At 41.7% G+C, this 17,928-nt stretch overlaps 1 protein-coding gene across 6 annotated transcripts in view; it reads left to right on the forward strand.

Annotated features, from left to right (window-relative positions):
- Positions 1-17,928, forward strand: part of RAPGEF4 (Rap guanine nucleotide exchange factor 4) — a 497,448-nt gene that overhangs the window by 395,641 nt on the left and 83,879 nt on the right. For all 6 annotated transcript variants that reach the window (XM_077448013.1, XM_077448014.1, XM_077448015.1 and 3 more), the window contains 2 exons: positions 277-355; positions 5,040-5,186. In XM_077448013.1, coding sequence (XP_077304139.1) covers positions 277-355; positions 5,040-5,186 — 226 coding nt within the window. The remainder of the gene's footprint in view (positions 1-276; positions 356-5,039; positions 5,187-17,928) is intronic.

The following is a 17,928-nucleotide window of genomic DNA, read 5'->3' on the forward strand; positions in this document are numbered from 1 at the left end:
CACAATGGGGTCTATTTACTAAAGCTGGAAAGTGCAAAATCTCACTTCTGCATAGAAACCAATGAGGTTCCAGGTTTTATTACAAACTTTTAATTGAACAAGCTGGGGTTAGAAGCTCATTGGTTTCTATGCATTTTAAGTAATATCCACATTTGCTTGCAGACTTTAGATATTTGGGTTCATTTAAACATCATGTAGCTCTAATGGTGTCTTTGGCAAACACATTCAAAGATGAATACGAATACCAGTTTGAAGTAACTTTTATTTGATTGACAGCACAAAGTGCTTTTGCGGCAGTTCAGCACTGGGGATGAAAGACTACAAAAGCGACAACCAATACGGAGCACCGATGAACGTAGGTTTTTTATTAAGATGTGTCTTTTTTGCATTTTCTTTTTATATATTTTTTTTGATTTACTCTGTTGAACTTGTTGTAACCTAAATAAGACCTTTCCCCTTTTGATTTCACCAGCATAAAGATGGGTAGCAGAGAAAAGAACACAAAATTCAGTACTTGCGCTAAAGTCCAAAGTGACTTATAGACAGGGGTAGCAAACAGACCATGCAGTCAGTACATCTAAGCCCTTGTACACACGGTCGGAGAATCCGTTGAAATGTGTCCTATCGGACTGTGTCGTCGGATAATCCGACTATGTGTGGTATGCATCGGATTGATTCCATCTGAATATCCGTCGGACCCAATTTTCCAACATGTTGGAAATATTTCCCGACCAACTGGGCCGGTCGGACATACTCCGATCATGTGAATTTTGATCGGACCAAGTGCCACGCATGCTCAGATCAAATTCCTACATCAAAGCTATTGGCTACTAGCCTGAATGTAGTCCCATCGTAACCAAATTACGTCATCACGTTCTGAAAGATCGGATTTTTCGCCAACTTTGTCCGACCGTGTGTATGCAACAGTTTCGGACAAGATCCGATGGACAAAATCCGACGGGCAAAATCCGACGGATTTGGTTGTGGAAATCTCCGACCGTGTGTACAGGGGCTTAGAAAGGGTTAAAGAGAAAGTAAACCCTGGTGGGTTTTACTTCCTCTTTATTTCCCTGCAAAAGTAAAGCATAATGGGCTACTATGCGTTGCATAGTAGCCCATTATGTGTCATTTACCTGAAACCGAAGCCCGCAATGTCACCGTTGTCCCCACTAGCAGGGAGCACCCATCTTCGCCCGTCTTCCTTCTGAGGCCGCAAACTCTGGCTCTGTGACTGGCCAGAGTTGCGTGACGTTGCATTTGCGAGGGAGCCGCCAGTCACAGCATGACCCCTATTAGAAATGGCATGACGTGCCCTTTCTAAAGTGCACATGCGCCGATGACATCTGAGCATTGTTGTAGTCATTGGCGGTCCGCTTTTTTGTAAATATCTCCTAAACCATGGAGGTTTAGGAGATATTTCCAGCACCTACAGTTAAGCCTGGAGATATTCTCATTTTACCTGCAGGTAAGCGGGCAATACAACCGATTTAAGCATTGTAGCCTGGTGACCTCCCTGCCCCCAGCCTGTGATTGGACAGTGAATCAGCAGCCGACTGATGAGCTCATCCCTCTTCCACCCTCTGTTCTTTCCTCCCATCAGCACATGTATATGCAGCATGCCTGATATTCTACAAGTTCTGCCCCTCCTTCTCCCAGTCTTAGTACTGCTCGACAGGGGATTACAAGGGGCCTATATCAAAATAAATGTAGGTACTTACATTAGTTGTGTTCCAATACGGATTTAATATTTTTTAATGAACAACTAACTACATACTAAATTGATTTGTGTATTTATTTGTATATCGAGTTCAGTGTACAACATAGATTGCAAAATCAATATAAAGACTCTGTAATGACTCTTTAAAGATTTATTCTAGCACTAAGTATTTACGGTAATCATGTGTAGTTATTTATTGCACTAAGTATGCTTTAAGGGTTCTACTCAAGCTTTCCACTGAGTTGGAGATTAAGGTTGTCACCTGTTACTTTTGCTATACTGACTTTCATATTCCATTGTATTGTTTTAGCAGAGGGGGACATGATAGGGTGAATTGCCTTTGCAGAGGTCAAAGTGTAAAGGAAACGAGAAAGAAAATTGGTTGGTTAAATGGCTGTTTCAAGCAATAAACTATTTTCAGAGCTGAGCCTCTTGTTGTTTCGGGTCAGTTTACTTGTAAATGTTTTTTTCTTTCTGTATCAATGGTTCATGAGTCATAGAGCAAGAACTGCTTCTATTGTAAACGGTCAGATCACCTCTCTTCAGCTTTACTTGAGAACCATATACAGTTTTCACAGGCTTAAAAAGAGATATAATACCTGTTGTTTTAGGACCGGCCAATGCACTCTTCAGCGCAATGTCTAAAGCTGATGCTTAACAGATTCTAGCGTGTTTTTATGAAATTATAACATTACAAATAATTCTAGATTTTAATAGATTTGCAGGCAGTGCCAAAATGTTATTCTGATTCTGTTTAATTTCATATGTTGGATCTACCTTCCGATATATTGCTAGTTAATACTGTTTTGTACAGTTATTTTGTTAGTTTTTGAAGAACATAGCAATTAGTACCCTGTTCACTGATTCTTCTTTCAGTTAGTTAGGAGAGCTGTGACCCCTGTTTTCTGAATAATCTAAAATGTGGTCAGAATGGTGACAGATGAGAAGACGGTGCAGGATACTGTGTTTTGTAACAACATGTGTGAGGATTATATTCCATCTATAAATAAAAATAACAAACCCTTCTCCGTTTCCTCCCTAAATAGTGTACTACCTTCTTTTAAATACCCTTCTAATAATCTAAAATAAAAATTTCCAAGTGGCCCGTCACATGAGTCAGCATCCTGAGGACATAGAACAAATACGCACACACAGCCTGGTTGATGGCTACTCCAGTAAACTACGGTGTGTGGGGCCATGACTGCCTTGTAGGCAGACTTCAACCCAGAGGCGGAATAGCAGCCATTGGACTCTCCACAGGTGACAGCAAAAAGGAGAAGTTGGGTTTTGCCACTAAAGCTGCATCTTTGGGGGGAATTTAGGCATTATTTTTATTCAGAAGCTAGAGTTGGGCTTCAGTGAATGTAATTCAACCCACTGATGCTTCGGTGTTTGGTAGATGCTGCCATGTCAAACCACCCAATGGCTTCCTTTATCTCTTGAGGGACTCTGATAGATACGCTTGAGATTTCAGGCATACACACCTGCTTTTGACATTTTGAGATGACCCCTTTTCCTTTTTTTGACTTTACTGTATTTATATTTTGTAGACAGCAGCAGGGGCGTTGCTAGGTCTACAAGAAATCTGGGGCTAGAGCCCATAGCAGCGTACTAAAGAAAGTCATACACTTGAGTGGGCATACACATGTATATACACTAATATACATGTATGTGAGTATGTATCCCCAGAGAGCCCCCCACTTACATCAGGGTCCCCAGAGCACCCCCCTTGCATCAGGGTCCCCAGAAAGCCTCCTCCCTACATCAGAGTCCCCAGAGAGCCCCCCTTACATCAGGGTCCCCAGAGAGCCTCCTCCCTACATCAGAGTCCCCAGAGAGCCTCCATCTTGCATCTGGGTCCTCAGAGAGCTCCCCACTTACATCAGGGTTCCCAGAGAGCCCCCTTACATTAGGGTCCCCAGAGAGCCTCCCCCTTAAATCAGGGTCCCCAAAAAGCCTCCCCCTTAAAATCATTGTCCCCAGAGAGCCTTCCCCTTGCATCAGGGTACCAAGAGAGCCCCCCACTTACATTAGGGTGCCCAGAGAGCCCCCCTTACATCAGGGTCCCCAGAGAGCCTCCTCCCTACATTAGGGTCCCAGAGAGCCCCCCTTACACTAGGGTTCCCAGAGAGCCTCCTCCCTACATCAGAGTCCCCAGAGAGCCTCCCCCTTGCATCAGGGTCCCCAGAGAGCCCCCCACTTACATCAGGGTCCCCAGAGAACCTCCCCCTGAAAAACAGGGTCCCGGAGAGCCTCCCCCTTGCATCAGGTTCCCCAGAGAGCCCCCACTTACATCAGGGTCCTTAGAGAGCCTCCCCTCCCCTCGGGGACCCCTGCAGAGACTCAGGGCTATGGACTTCAGATTCGGGCCTGTAGCCCCAAAAGCCACTGGACAGCAGTATCAGGAATAAGAGCACACCAAGGCAGGAATAAGGAGCCCAAACTGCATAGGGAGCAAAAATAGAAAGAGGGTGTATGAAAAGAAGACCTTGCCACTGAATTTCTCAATATATAGCATGGAAAGTGGTTTTGGATACCAGTGCATTCAGTTTGTTTTGAATTATTCTTTTATTAAGATTCCTTCTCCATTCAGCAGTATAAAAAATTCTGTATTTATAGCTTAAGTGGAATTCCAGAAAAAAGGACTGTCAATTATATTTACTGCTTTACTTACAAACTCTTGACACTGCCACGCACTATTCTTGTGATACTCACAAATCTGCTATTCAGTATGGTCATTCTGCTACCTCCTGGTTCGGTTTCCTGCTCATTGGACAAAGCTGGTGATACAAATTCACTGCCTAGTGATGAGGTTGGACAAAGAGAATTTTTATGGGAAGACACAAATCTTAACCAGGAAATAAGTGTATCGTCCTTCAAGCTTGGGTTGTGCAAATCACAAGATTGGTTGGATGAAATATGGAATGTGCTGAACCCCTGTCAGGTTATTTTGTTATCATTTCATATGGGGAGACTTTCCTTCACTTCCTGTCCTGTAGACCCAACAAAAAGTATGTAGAAAGCTTTCCAAAGTGAGCGAAAACCCCTTTTAGTTTCTTTACTGAAAGGTTTCCCCTTTATTCCTGTTCTGGTGACAACTCCAAATTTTGGGTTTTCCTTCACCTTCAATACCTTTGATGGTGGTCCCCAAGACAAATAAAGTATATCTACCTAATGGGCACACAGACACTTTTGGCTGTGGATACAACTTCAATTCTGTTTTCAGTTTTTTTTTGTATTATTACATTTGATTTGTAATGTGGTTATTCTGTATGTATTCTGTCCCTTTATTACAATTGTGTTTTTTCTTGTTTCCTAACAGTTCTGTTCAAGGTGTACTGCATTGATCACACATACACCACCATTCGTGTGCAAGTGGCAGCCTCGGTGAAGGAAGTGCTCTCTGCTGTAGCCGATAAACTGGGCTCTGGGGAAAGCCTGATACTTGTAAAGATCAGTTCCGCAGGAGGTACTGTTTGACTATCATTCCCTACGCTCATAGAAAATAATTTAAAAACTCAAGGTTAAACACACAAATAGCAATGGTTTTATCAAAGCGTTTGAGATAATTTGAGTTGATTACAAACAACAGTACGATCCCCCGCTGAGTAAATAGGCCAAGCTGGGTGCTGGAAGTAGATCTTTGCTGAAGACGGCTACCGTGCTGCCTTGTAGGGTAACAGTACAGCCAATTCCCCAAATATTACTAAAATGATAAGCTAGCACTGTGCAGCAAAACGACTCGCTTAACAAAAACGGCCCTTCGCAGAGTGCCCTTGTGTTGTTGCTGAGAAAATTAAAGGACTAACATAATGAGATTGGCCTAAATGCACACTACACAACTGTCGTTTGCTGTTTTCCATGCATATGTCTTTATGTAGACCTGATCTTTCTCAATAGCTGGTCGCATGTTACAATCTCTTCTTCTTCACACAATTCAGTTTCCATCTTCTGATTGTACGAAAAATGTCATCCCACTTAGCCTCATAAAGATTGCACAGACTGATGGCTATTCTTTTTCAAGGATTGCAGAATACCACACATAAACATTGATCTTGATTTTAAAGTAGGACTGTAGAGTGCCACAGAGAATATATAGCACTATATCATTCAAACACATGTAAAAATGTGATCTAGTAAATCGTTTTATGCCTAAAGCTGATCATTAACATTATGATCTGTTTGCCCAATTTGCATTTGATCCACCACAAACTGAGTAAGGCTGACTGGATACAAACATATTTTACATAACCTCTAGTGTACTAAGAAAGTTAAAGCAGTATTGAACCCCAAACCAAAAATGTAATATATTACATTAGATGTGGTGGCTGCATACGTTCTCTTTTCTTAGTTTTTTCCCCTCTGTTTTCACCTGGTGATCTGGCCAGTAATACATCTCCTGTATTAGTGAGACACAACTCTTGAGGAATGAGCAGAGGAGGCACAGCAGGCAACAACATTGTCAGTTGCGGGGGGTTAAATGTATTAGCAGATTTTGAACCACTAACAAATTGAAGCCTAACTCCATCTCACACTTTATGAGTAGTTACAGGGTTTTTCTTTTTTTTCTTGTGGGATAAGGATTTTGAATGAGTAAAAAAAGGTTTCATAGTTTCAATATATTTATCTTCAACCACAGTATGTAGTGCCTGCCTGATTGCAAACAAATTGAAAGTGTTTAGGTTAGAACTCAGAAATTATATAGTTTTGGTAAATTTATAGCAAAATTGTATAAAGCATGGCTAGCTTTAGTCGCTATTTTCCTCTGCAGCTCTGTGGTCTGTTTGTTCTCATTAAGAGAGATTGTAGTTCAGAAAGTGATTTTTAGTACTTACATAATAGCAGCACATGTTTAGATTTTAAAATATTTTAAAATATTAAAATATAATTACACTTTTAGATTTTAAAACTATTTTAAAATGTTACCAGTCCATCCAGTTCAACCTGAGTGAGGTGTCTACAATTGTCCCTGTACATTGCACACTCACATCTGTACCTACCCTCAAGGAGCCCACAATCCAAGGTCCCCATTCATTTACTAGGGCCAATTTTGGACAGAAGCCAATTAACCTATCTGCATGTCTTTGGATTGTGGGAGGAAACCAGAGTACCTGGAGGAAACCCACACGGGCACAGGGAGAACATGCAGACTCCATGTAGGTGGTTTTGTGGTTGGGATTTGAACCAGCAACCCTTGTTACTGCTAGGTGAGAGTGCTAACCACTACACCACTGTGCCGGACTACTTTGTGTATGTTTGTTGTCTTTGACCGTCATTCTGTTTTATGAAATAATACATTTTTTTATGTTTCGGAAATACTGTGTCTTCAAAAGTTCACCCTTAAAGTCCCTTAGTACTGGGAGGTACTCATTCTCTTTAAATATACAATATATTTGGGATGGTGGCAACAACAAATTGAGGTTTTTTTTATTCTCCATAATGGTTCTCTTTAGATAATTCATGTAAACTGATACATTCTGCTGGATAGTTTGAGCTGTGAAAAACAACTGACTTGCTGGCTGGAATACCTGATGAAAAAAGAAAGAAAGCATAAAAAAGGAAACTAATGCAGACATTACATCTATAATTCAGTAAATTGTAATATAATGAATGTTTGCTTTTGAAATGAATACTGCTAATACGTATCCCAAAATAATGTGATACACAATATTCATACCTTTATAGAGGGAAGTCTTATGCCCTGTACACAGGGTTGGACTTTCCGACGGAAAATCTGCGATTGGATCTTGTTGTCGGAAAATCCGATCGTTTGTGGCCTCCATCTGACTTTTTCCGTCAGAATTTCTGACACACAAAGTTTGAGAGCTGGATCTAAAATTTTCCGACAACAAAATCCGGTCGTTTAACCACTTCAATACCGGGCACTTAAACACCTTCCTGCCCAGACCAATTTTCAGCTTTCAGCGCTGTAGCACTTTGAATGACAATTGCGCGGTCATGCTACACTGTACCCAAATGAAATTTTTATAATTTTTCCCCACAAATAGAGCTTTCTTTTGGTGGTATTTGATCACCTCTACGGTTTTTATTTTTTGCGCTACAAATAAAAAAATACCAAAAATTTTGAAAAAAATTTTTTTTGTTTCAGTTTCAAAACTTTGTAAATAAGTACGTTTTCTCCTTCACTGATGGGGCTACACTGATGGGCACTGATAAGGCGGCACTGATGGGCACCAATGATGTGGCACCAATGAAGTGGCACTGATGAGGTGGCATTGATGGACACTGATATGTGGCACTGATAGGCGGCACTGATAGGCGACACGGATGGGCGACACGGATGGACACTGATAGGTGGCACAAATTGGCACTGATAGCTGGCACGGACTGGCATGGATGGGCGGCACGGATTGGCATGGATGGGCGGCACAGATGGGCATGGATATGCGGCACAGATGGGCATGGATAGGCGGGACAGATGGGCATGGGTGGGCACTGATAGGTGCCACAGGTGGGCACTCATAGGCGGCACAGGTGGGCACTCATAGGCGGCACAGGGGGGCACTCATAGGCGGCATTGGTGTTATACTGTACTAATGGATGCCAATCAGTGCCAAACAATAACGCATGCCAATCAGTGAGGCCCATTGTGGGCACCGATTGGCATCCATTATGGGCACTGATTGGCATCCATTGTGCTGACTGGCATCCCTGGTGGTCTAGGGAGGATTACCTTTTCCCTGGTGATCTGGTGGCGTCCCTGGTGGTCCAGTGTGGGCATCCTCGGGGGGGCTGTGCTGATAATCGATCAGCACAGACCCCCCCTGTCAGAGGAGCAGCCGATCGGCTCTCCTCTACTCACGTCTGACAGACGCGAGTGAGGAAAAGCCGATCACCGGCTCTTCCCATTTACACTGTGATCAGCCGTGATTGGACACGGCTGATCACGTGGTAAAGAGTCTCCGTCGGAGACTCTTTACCGAGATCGTAGTTGCCGGGTGTCAGACTGACACCCCGCAACAACGATCGCCGCGATACGCGCCCCCGGGGGCGCGCAGCGGCTCATAATCCTGATCACATTATATGACGTCCGATCAGGATTATGAAACCACTTTGCCACCGTCAATTGCCTATAGGGCGGGCGGCAAGTGGTTAAATTCTAATCGCGTGTATACAATTCCGACGGACAAAGTGCCACGCATGTTCAGAATAAATTTACGAGACGAAAGCTATTGGCTACTGCCCTTTTTATAGTCCCATCGTACGTGTTCTACTTCACCGCGTTCTGAACGATCGGATTTTCCGACAACTTTGTGCGACCGGGTGTATGCAAGACAAGTTTGGGCCAAAATCCGTCGGAAAAAATCTGACGGATTTTGTTGTCGGTATGTCTGACCGTGTGTATGGGGCAATACACTAGTAGATTTGCTAACAAATATTCATAGGAAAATTCTTGAATTGTTCGATAACTTGACGAATGCCATTGGAAAGTCTTGCAAAATCTCAGCTGCTTTTAACAATTGATTTTGTAATTAATGCATGAACCCAAACATAAAAACACATTCACTGTTAGAAATTAATTTAAGAAAATTGTTTCCACCTCCTTCGAATTTTCTTGTCACTGTGCAATTTTGCTCCACGAATGATTCGAAAAATCAAACAAACATTCCTGAAATAAAAGTTTTCAATGAATTGCTTCTAGTGTATGGCCAGCTTAAAAAAGATACAGATTTCAAATATTTTTATCAAATAATTTATACATTCATATAGTAGGCTATATATCCCAGATATGATATTGCGCAATATGTAATAATAATATATTTGTTTTTCCTAATATATGTATTTATTTAGTACCAGGGATACATTTCTATGTAATATGTTTTATATAATATACTCAAGATTCTTGACACATTATCTGCTTCTCCCCTGTAGTACAGATCTGTGCATGCTCTATACATTCTGGTATATTTATCATGTAGTATTAAAAATTAAAATGAAATAATTTTAATATAATTATAATAATATTTTAATATTTTAACATTTTAAAATAGTTTTAAAATGTAAAAGTGTAATTATATTTTAATATTTTTAAATATTTTAAAATCTAAACATGTGCTGCTATTATATAAGTACTAAAAATCACTTTCTGAACTACAATCTCTCTTAATGAGAACAAACAGACCACAGAGCTGCAGAGGAAAATAGCGACTAAAGCTAGCCATGCTTTATACAATTTTGCTATAAATTTACCAAAACTATATAATTTATGAGTTCTAACCTAAACACTTTCAATTTGTTTGCAATCAGGCAGGCCCTTGCACTACATACTGTGGTTGAAGATAAATCTAAAGGAAATAGAATAAGAAAATTGTATAATGTATGGACAGCATAAGCCTTTTCAGAATGGTGCAGATTTTAGCTCTGTCGCATATGAGAAAATATATTTCTTTGCTTTTAAATAAATGTTTAAAACTTTTTTACACTATCAGAGTTTTTGGTATTGCATTGCTTTAAGTATTACATGTAAAAGCTCCTATAGAAGAGAAAGGACTGTGTGAGATGCGGGTGTGATACAAATGTGCTATAGACCTTTTATTATCGGAAAGGTCATATTTATCTTGAGAATTCTCTGTGTGGATATAAGGCGTGGGGTATCACATTGAGCGGAGCTGATTGTTCACAGAGGTGGAGGAGGATAATTTACATGGATTGTTTTCACTTGATAGAAGCTGGACGTTTTATTGTTGTATTTAGTGAATTGAACTGTTGTATAAAAATCTGAAGGGTGCTTTTGGAATATATTTGTATTGTATGTTATACACTTTGTGTGGGTATAGAATTAAAGGAGTTGTAAGGGCAGAAGGTTTTTTATCCATTAAGATAAAAAACTTCTGTGTGTAGCAGAATCCCCAGCACCCCCTAATTATTTACCTGAGCCCCATCTCTCTCCATCAATGTCTACGAATGTCTTAGCCATCTGGGACTCTCGTCCTGATTGGCTGAGACACAGCAGTGGCGCCATTGGCTCCCATGGCTGTCAATCAACGTCAGTTAGCCAATCAGGAGAAAGAGGGGACGGGGCAGGGCGGGGCGGGTCACAGCCTCGTGTCGGAATGGACACACAGAGTTGTGACTCGGCTCGGGTGCCCTTATAGCAAGCTGCTGACTGTGGGGACAATCAACAGGAGGAAGGGCCTGAGAAGAGAAGGATTCGGGCTGCTCTGTGCAAAACCAACTGCACAGAAGAGGTAAGTATAACATGTTTGTTATTTATAAAAATTATAAAAAAATAGACATTCACTTTAAGGGAAAAGGGATTACATTTCATTATTTTTGTTGTAATATAGATTTAAACATCTGATACAGTGTCTGCTTACCGCTTTTCCCTAAGAAGATTATTCCAACTCAATGCGCCTAGTAAACAAATGCTGCAATGGAGCTGGTTCACACACCTCCGGGACGGGCACGGTCTGCATTTAGAAAGGGTCCTGTGCATTTTTGGTCCTGACTCAAGTGGAAATTCAGGCAAAAAATCGGACTTGATTTGCTCTTGAACCAGTGTCTTGACCGCAATTATGATAAAAATCACATATTGCTGCCATTACTAATAAAAAAATAATAATAATAAAAATGCCATAAATCTATCCCCTATTTTGTAGACACTATAACTTTTGCGCAAACCAATCAATATAGGCTTTTTGCAATTTCTTTACCAAAAATATGTAGAAGAATACATATCAGCCTAAACTGAGAAAGACATTTTTTATATATATATTTTTGGGGGATATTTATTATAGCAAAAAGTTTAAAAAATACCTTTTTTTTTTACAAAATTGTTGCTCTTTTATTTGTTTATAGCGCAAAAAATAAAGAACGCAGAGGTGATCAAATACAACCAAAAGAAAGCTCTATTTGTGGTAAAAAAAGGACATACATTTTTTTTGGGTGCAACATGGCACGTCCGCGAAATTGTCAGTTAAAGCGACGCAGTGCATTATTGCAAAAAGTGCTCTGGTCGGGAAGGGGGTAAATTCTTTCTCTTTTTTTCTTTTGGGGCTGAAGTGGTTGAATAAATAAATATAAGGCTGAGACAATTAAAAATATTATGTTCTCCAAGAGATCTATTTCAAATAAAGTCCACAAATCCCTCCATGTGAGAAGAGGGGTATATCACCCCTTTAAGAGATTCCAGCTGTGACACCACCAACTCAGGCCAGGGTTTTCCCCAGATACAATCAGACAGATCCCAAATGGAACAATATTGGTCCTCCAAAGCTTGCTCCTAGCGCTCAGTCACATGGGTCTACTCCCAAGACATGAAAAAATGAATGAATGCTCCACATAGTGTAAAATCCTTACTTCTTTTATCAAGTCATGATGCTTCTGCTAAATATTTTCTGGCTGTTGTTGTGTTGAGGAAGATGCGATGTTTGCTGAAAGTACTGGGTTTTTTCTTTCCTTCAAGAAGTCAGAGTACATCAGTGTTGCCAACCCCCCCCCAAGTGAAATTTACTGGCAAGACGCCAAAAATTACAAACGGCACCAATTTTTTACTGGCACTTCAAAAAAGTACCTAAAATGGATGTTTTCTGTGCTAAACTGTGCAACTATTAGTATTTAAACTATAAACATATAGCCTGTGCTATTAGCAATGTGTTTAAGTTAAACAAAAGTCAAAAACCAAATTTCTCTATTTACATGAAGGTCAGGTTAATATAACACAGCCAGCACAGAGTTCCCCATTACTGTGCAAGGGAGAACTCTGCGAACCTTGATGTAAAGGACGATGCCACAGATTATGATCTAAGGGGAAACTCTGATGTAAGGGGGGGTGGCTCTGCGCTCCCATTTACATCAGAGTTCCCACTTACATCAGGGTCTGCACTCTGCAGCATTGTCCTTTACATCAGGGTCCGCACAGTTCTCCCTTGCACTATAAGAGGAAATCCTACAGACTCTGATGTAAAGGAGAACATTGGGAACTCTAATGGGGGGGGGGGGGGTGGGGAGTCTGGTGACCAAAGCTTACCTTCCACAGAGTGAATACACTAAGGTAAGGGGGGGTTACTGATATAAGGGTTAACCTTTATTTCAGTGCCCCCTTACATTATTGTGTTCACTCCCCCCCTTACATCAGTGACCCCCCCCTCCCCTCAGACTGACCTCCTCTCAGGTGCACCGTGCAGGGCTCAGTCAGGCAACTCCAGCTTGGTGGCTCTGGTTTTATCCTATAGTCTCCGCTACACAGTCCACAAGCATCTGACTTCTCTCGTGATGCTCAATCTGGACTCTTGACTCCTCTCCAGGCTCCCCCTCAGAGACTGCCGACATGATAAAAGATGAGATGGTCAGAGATTGCAGACATGGTACAGGAGATGGTCAGAGACTGCAGACATGGTACAGGAGATGGTCAGAGACTGCAGACATGGTACAGGAGATGGTCAGAGACTGCAGACATGGTACAGGAGATGGTCAGACACTGCAGAGATGGTACAGGAGATGGTCAGAGCCTGCAGACATGGTAAAGGAGATGGTCAGAGACTGCAGACATGGTACAGGAGATGGTCAGAGATTGCAGACATGGTACAGGTGGTCAGAGCATATGGACAAGGCACAGGTGGTCAGAGCATATGGACAGGGCACAGGTGGTCAGAGCATATGGACAGGATACAGGAGATGGTTATGTGGGCAGGATACGGTCTTGCGGACAGGATACAGGAGATGGTTATGCGGACAGGATACGGTCATGCGGCCAGGATACGGTCATGCGGACAGGATACAGGAGATGGTCATGCAGAGATATCAGAGAGACGACAGTCAGAGATTGCATACAATGACTTTATACAATCTCACCACTGCCATTTTTGTCTGGAATTTGCTGCCTGTGCCAATCTGTGGCAGCCAGTCAAGCAATGGATGGATGTTGCAGGCAGACAAGCCAGGGGACAGGGATTCAGTTCAAAACAAGTTGGCTACTAACTATGTATGCATGCACAGCTGCACGTCACTCACTAACCAGGGGGCTGCAGCCAGGGCAGGGTGTGGCGCTCAGTGCTGGTCAGTGGCACTGGTCAGGGGGACTTGCGTGTCCATCCAGGGGGTCAGCCTGGTCTGCAGTGCCCTGCGCTGTCCATCTCTCGCCGTATCACGGTGCTGCTGGTGCCTCAGCCTCAATTGCATGTCTGTGTCCAGTCCACTCGGAGTTCCCGCTGGGCTGCGCGAGTGCGCGGCTTGTGGTATGACATCAGCGGGCACGGGGGCGAGCCAGGTGTCGTGGGGCCGGCTCATGATCGGACAATCTTGGGGATTTCCGGACTCTAGTCCGGAGTTGGCGCTGCGCATGGGCAGTTCTCATCTGAGCCTGTCACAGACATTTTTACTGGCACCGTTCGGCTCCTACAGACATTTACGGGTGCCGGAAAAGTGCCCTGTTTTTACGGGCTGCCCGTAAATCTATGGGCGGTTGGCAACACTTTAGTACATGTGCCTGAGACCTGTTCCTTCAACTACCTTTTGTTGGATGTTTTTCTTTTTTCCTAAACCATTAGCCTGATATCTATGGCAAAAAAAACACCTCCAGGTAGCCATATTGCATTGCATTTTACAGAAAATTACAGAGCTGTAGATTGAAAAGGAAAGGTAATTTTTAATAACATTCAATTACAATATGACTGGAGTCACAATTGTGCTATATTATGTTTTTTATTTGCTTTTCCCCCCCCACCAAAGTGGAGTTACCCTTTAATGCAATCTCTGTGCAACACAGGTGTAAACAAGCCCTTATACAGGCTGAGACTATTGTGAACTAGGCCTAACTGATTTATATCACTCCATTACAAAAGCAAACTGTGGAAATATGAAGGAAACTTGCTGATCTAACCAAGAGTGGTTGTCTGAGATCGATGTAGAGCAATTGTCAGAAAGTGAGACTTTCCTACAGAAAATTGTAACAAGGGGTTGGTTGATATTATTGCTTCTTAGATCCCTTTTACACTGGGGCCGAGTTCGCGGTAAAGTGCAGCTCGTTTTAGCGGCACTTTACCGCTGTTTGTGCTGCGCTTTTGTGCCACTTTTCGGCCGCTGGGTTTAAAATTTCTGTGTTGCGGCGCTTTCAAACCGCTTTTCAGGAGCTAGGGAAGCCCTGCCCATTCTTTGCAATGACCAGAGGCACTTTACGAGGGCTGTATACAGCACTCCCAACCCGCCCCAAAGATGCTGCTTGCAGGACTTTTCCGAACGTCCCAGGAGCACTTCGCCTGGGCGTGAAAGCACTCATTGCAGAGAATGGGAGGCACTTTTTAGGAACTTAACAGGCGCTATTTCTAGCGCTAAAATGCCTGAAAACGGCCTCAGTGTGAAAAGGGTCTTTATTTTGTCAAATAAAAAAATCTATGTATTTCCTGCTATAGAATTCTGATCACATTTTGTCATTTTCAAGTTCTCCCACTCAAATTAACCATGGGCTGCAACAATATCATCTCAGAATAATGAATAGTCTTTTTTTATGCAGATTCTTCAAAAAAAAAGATGAATATGAGAAATAAACAGCACTTTCCCCTTGATATAAACAGTGTGTGTAGTGTGTTTAGATTGTGCAATATTGTAAGGGATTTAGAATGTAAACACGAAGCAGAGGTGACACACCATTATTAACCGTCATAACCATGGCAACCTGCTTACTTTAGACCAGCTGCCAGTGCTAAATGCAATAATCGCTGCTATGCTGGAACGTGTCCCCCCTCCCCAAAAAAAAAAAAAAAAAAAAGAGAAGAGGAATGAATAGGAAATTGGCAACAGTTGGTAACATACCTGTTATATTGTAGTATGGAGGGCTATAATGCATTATACAGAAATAATTGTAATATTGAGATATTTTAATACAGAAATGTTTTATAATATAAATGAATGTACAACGAGATAAGTGCATATTTAGTATTATAAAGGATTGCTTTTTTGACCATTCGATACTTCAAAATGATATTGTCATGACCTTTTATAAACATTCTTTCTCTACGCACTACTCCATTATACCCCCAATTATGTAATCATAATGATGTAAAATAAAACTAGGATAAAGGGCAGGCATGTGCATTGGAGAATAATGCTGTAGGCCCCAATAATGTGCAACCTCTTGTCAGGTGCTTTTCTTTCATTTCCATTTTAAGAAGGTTACCGGGGGACCTCATTGTGTCTACAGACTCTTTGTATGACTATTGTCCCACCTTATTTCTTATCTGTTTCACAATCAATTTATCAATCACTGCCCTTTATAGTCAGTTGAATATTAATGGAATTTGACTACCATAATGTCACCACAAGGCTATAAAATTTTATCAGGCCTATAGCAGCTCTATCTGTCTAGTACGGAAATCGATGCATCCAGTACAAGCCAGCTCTGAACCTCCCCAAGTCCTAAATGTAGATTCCCTAGTGAAGGGAAATCTCTATAAAGTTCTGGATAGCATAAAAACACAAAACAGGGGTTCTGATCCTTCTTCACTCTACGCAAAATTTTAAGAAAGCATTTTGGCTGGACATAAATGTCAATATTAAATATTAAATGGAACTACATTGCATTGCACCAAAAACGCTATTTTTTTTAAAATAATCTTTAATTATAGAGACTTTTTATACAGAACAATAATCTAAAAGAAAAATGTACATGTGCCAATATTGGTGACTGATGAAACAAGCAAGAGACAATAGTCCAAATACTATCCATCAAAATAGATCTACAGGGTGGAATGCACAACACCAGGTTTTGCCCCTGGGCCAAACAAAGTACAACAATAGACATACATATCGAGATATAACCTGTGCACTGGGTGAGCATACCCAAAAGAAGGAAACATCATGTTCATCCAGAGATTTGTCAGCTCATAATAAATGTACCATATGGGACTAGTACCTCTCTCTAACAAAACAATAAAGATATGAAGGGGGAAGAGGGGAAGAGAAAGTCAGGGGGTAAGTACCTAAAGATGTAAGACTTAAGAACTAAATCTGGTGTCGTTGAAGAAGAATCTGCTGTATCTAAAACTACACAGAGACATCTGAATCCAAAAAAAGGGGGAAAAAGGGGAATGAAAGAGGCTAAAGCGAGTTCCTAGTGAGTTGGCTGCTCAGTCTGGGAGGGCCATTACTACGCATTAGGGATCTCTTCAGCATAATACATCCATCTAGGTATCATGGAATTGATCCAACTTGTCCTTAGTAAAGCTTACCCAACGTTCAGCTTTCATGAACGTTTACCTCCTTCTTCCAAGCAATCAGCTAATGTTGGACATGCTACCCCTTTCCAATATCTTGGGATTGGGCATTTAGCAGTGTTTAGCAAGTGAGTGGTTATACTCTTTTGCTGACCAAAGACCTAGCATCATGGAAGAGAAACTGAAGTGGGATATATTCAACTGGTCGTGTAGACGTTTTCTGAATCCAAGGAAGTATTGAATCCCAAAAAGTCCTAATCTTTGGACAATATCACCAAAAATGTACCGCGGTGAGTGCAGCCGCGCCAGCAGGTGGGATCAGAACCTGGAAACAGGCAAGAGGGTGTTTTATAACACCTAGTCATAAATTTGTCCAAAAACGCTATTCAATTCATTTTTAACCACTTGCCACTCATAGGACATCATATGATGTCCTAGGGTTTCAGTGGTTATACCAGGATGATACCTGCATATATTATCCCAATATCAAATTTTTTAGCCAGTGATTCACTTTACAGTAGAAGCTATTTAAGTGGCCATAGAGCAACGCAATCACTTCTACAGGTGGTGGATGGGGGTGGTCCCCCCCCCCCCCCAATGCTGTCCTTGCACAATTGTATGGGAAAGCCTGGGGCCGCTCTGACCAGCAGCATCCTATGGAATGAACAGAGAAATAGGAAGGAACTGCCGTTCCTCTCTCTCTATTAGATCAGAAATTGGTTTTGGTTGTACAAACAAGCATCTGATCAAACCAATCTCGGTTTGACCAGATGCTTTGGAGGCCAGAGGACACATCTGGGGTCTAGTAGACCCTTGATCTCTCCGTGAAGAGGATGTGCCGCAACCCGAGCTGTCACAAGGGAGGTTCATCTCTTGCGATAGCAATAAAGTTGATAAAAAAATAAAAGGGCAGTGTAAAAAAGTTTTAAATAAAATAAATAATTAAGTAATAAGAAAAAAAATGTAACGTTCCCCCCCCCCATGCTCACGTGCAAATGCAAACACATATGTACAGGTAGGGCCTGCATGCAAATGTAAACG

The sequence above is a fragment of the Lithobates pipiens genome, unplaced genomic scaffold, assembly GCF_037356315.1.
Source record: "Lithobates pipiens isolate NorthernLeopardFrog02 unplaced genomic scaffold, aLitPip1_a1.2 Scaffold_22, whole genome shotgun sequence".
Lineage (NCBI taxonomy): Eukaryota > Metazoa > Chordata > Amphibia > Anura > Ranidae > Lithobates > Lithobates pipiens.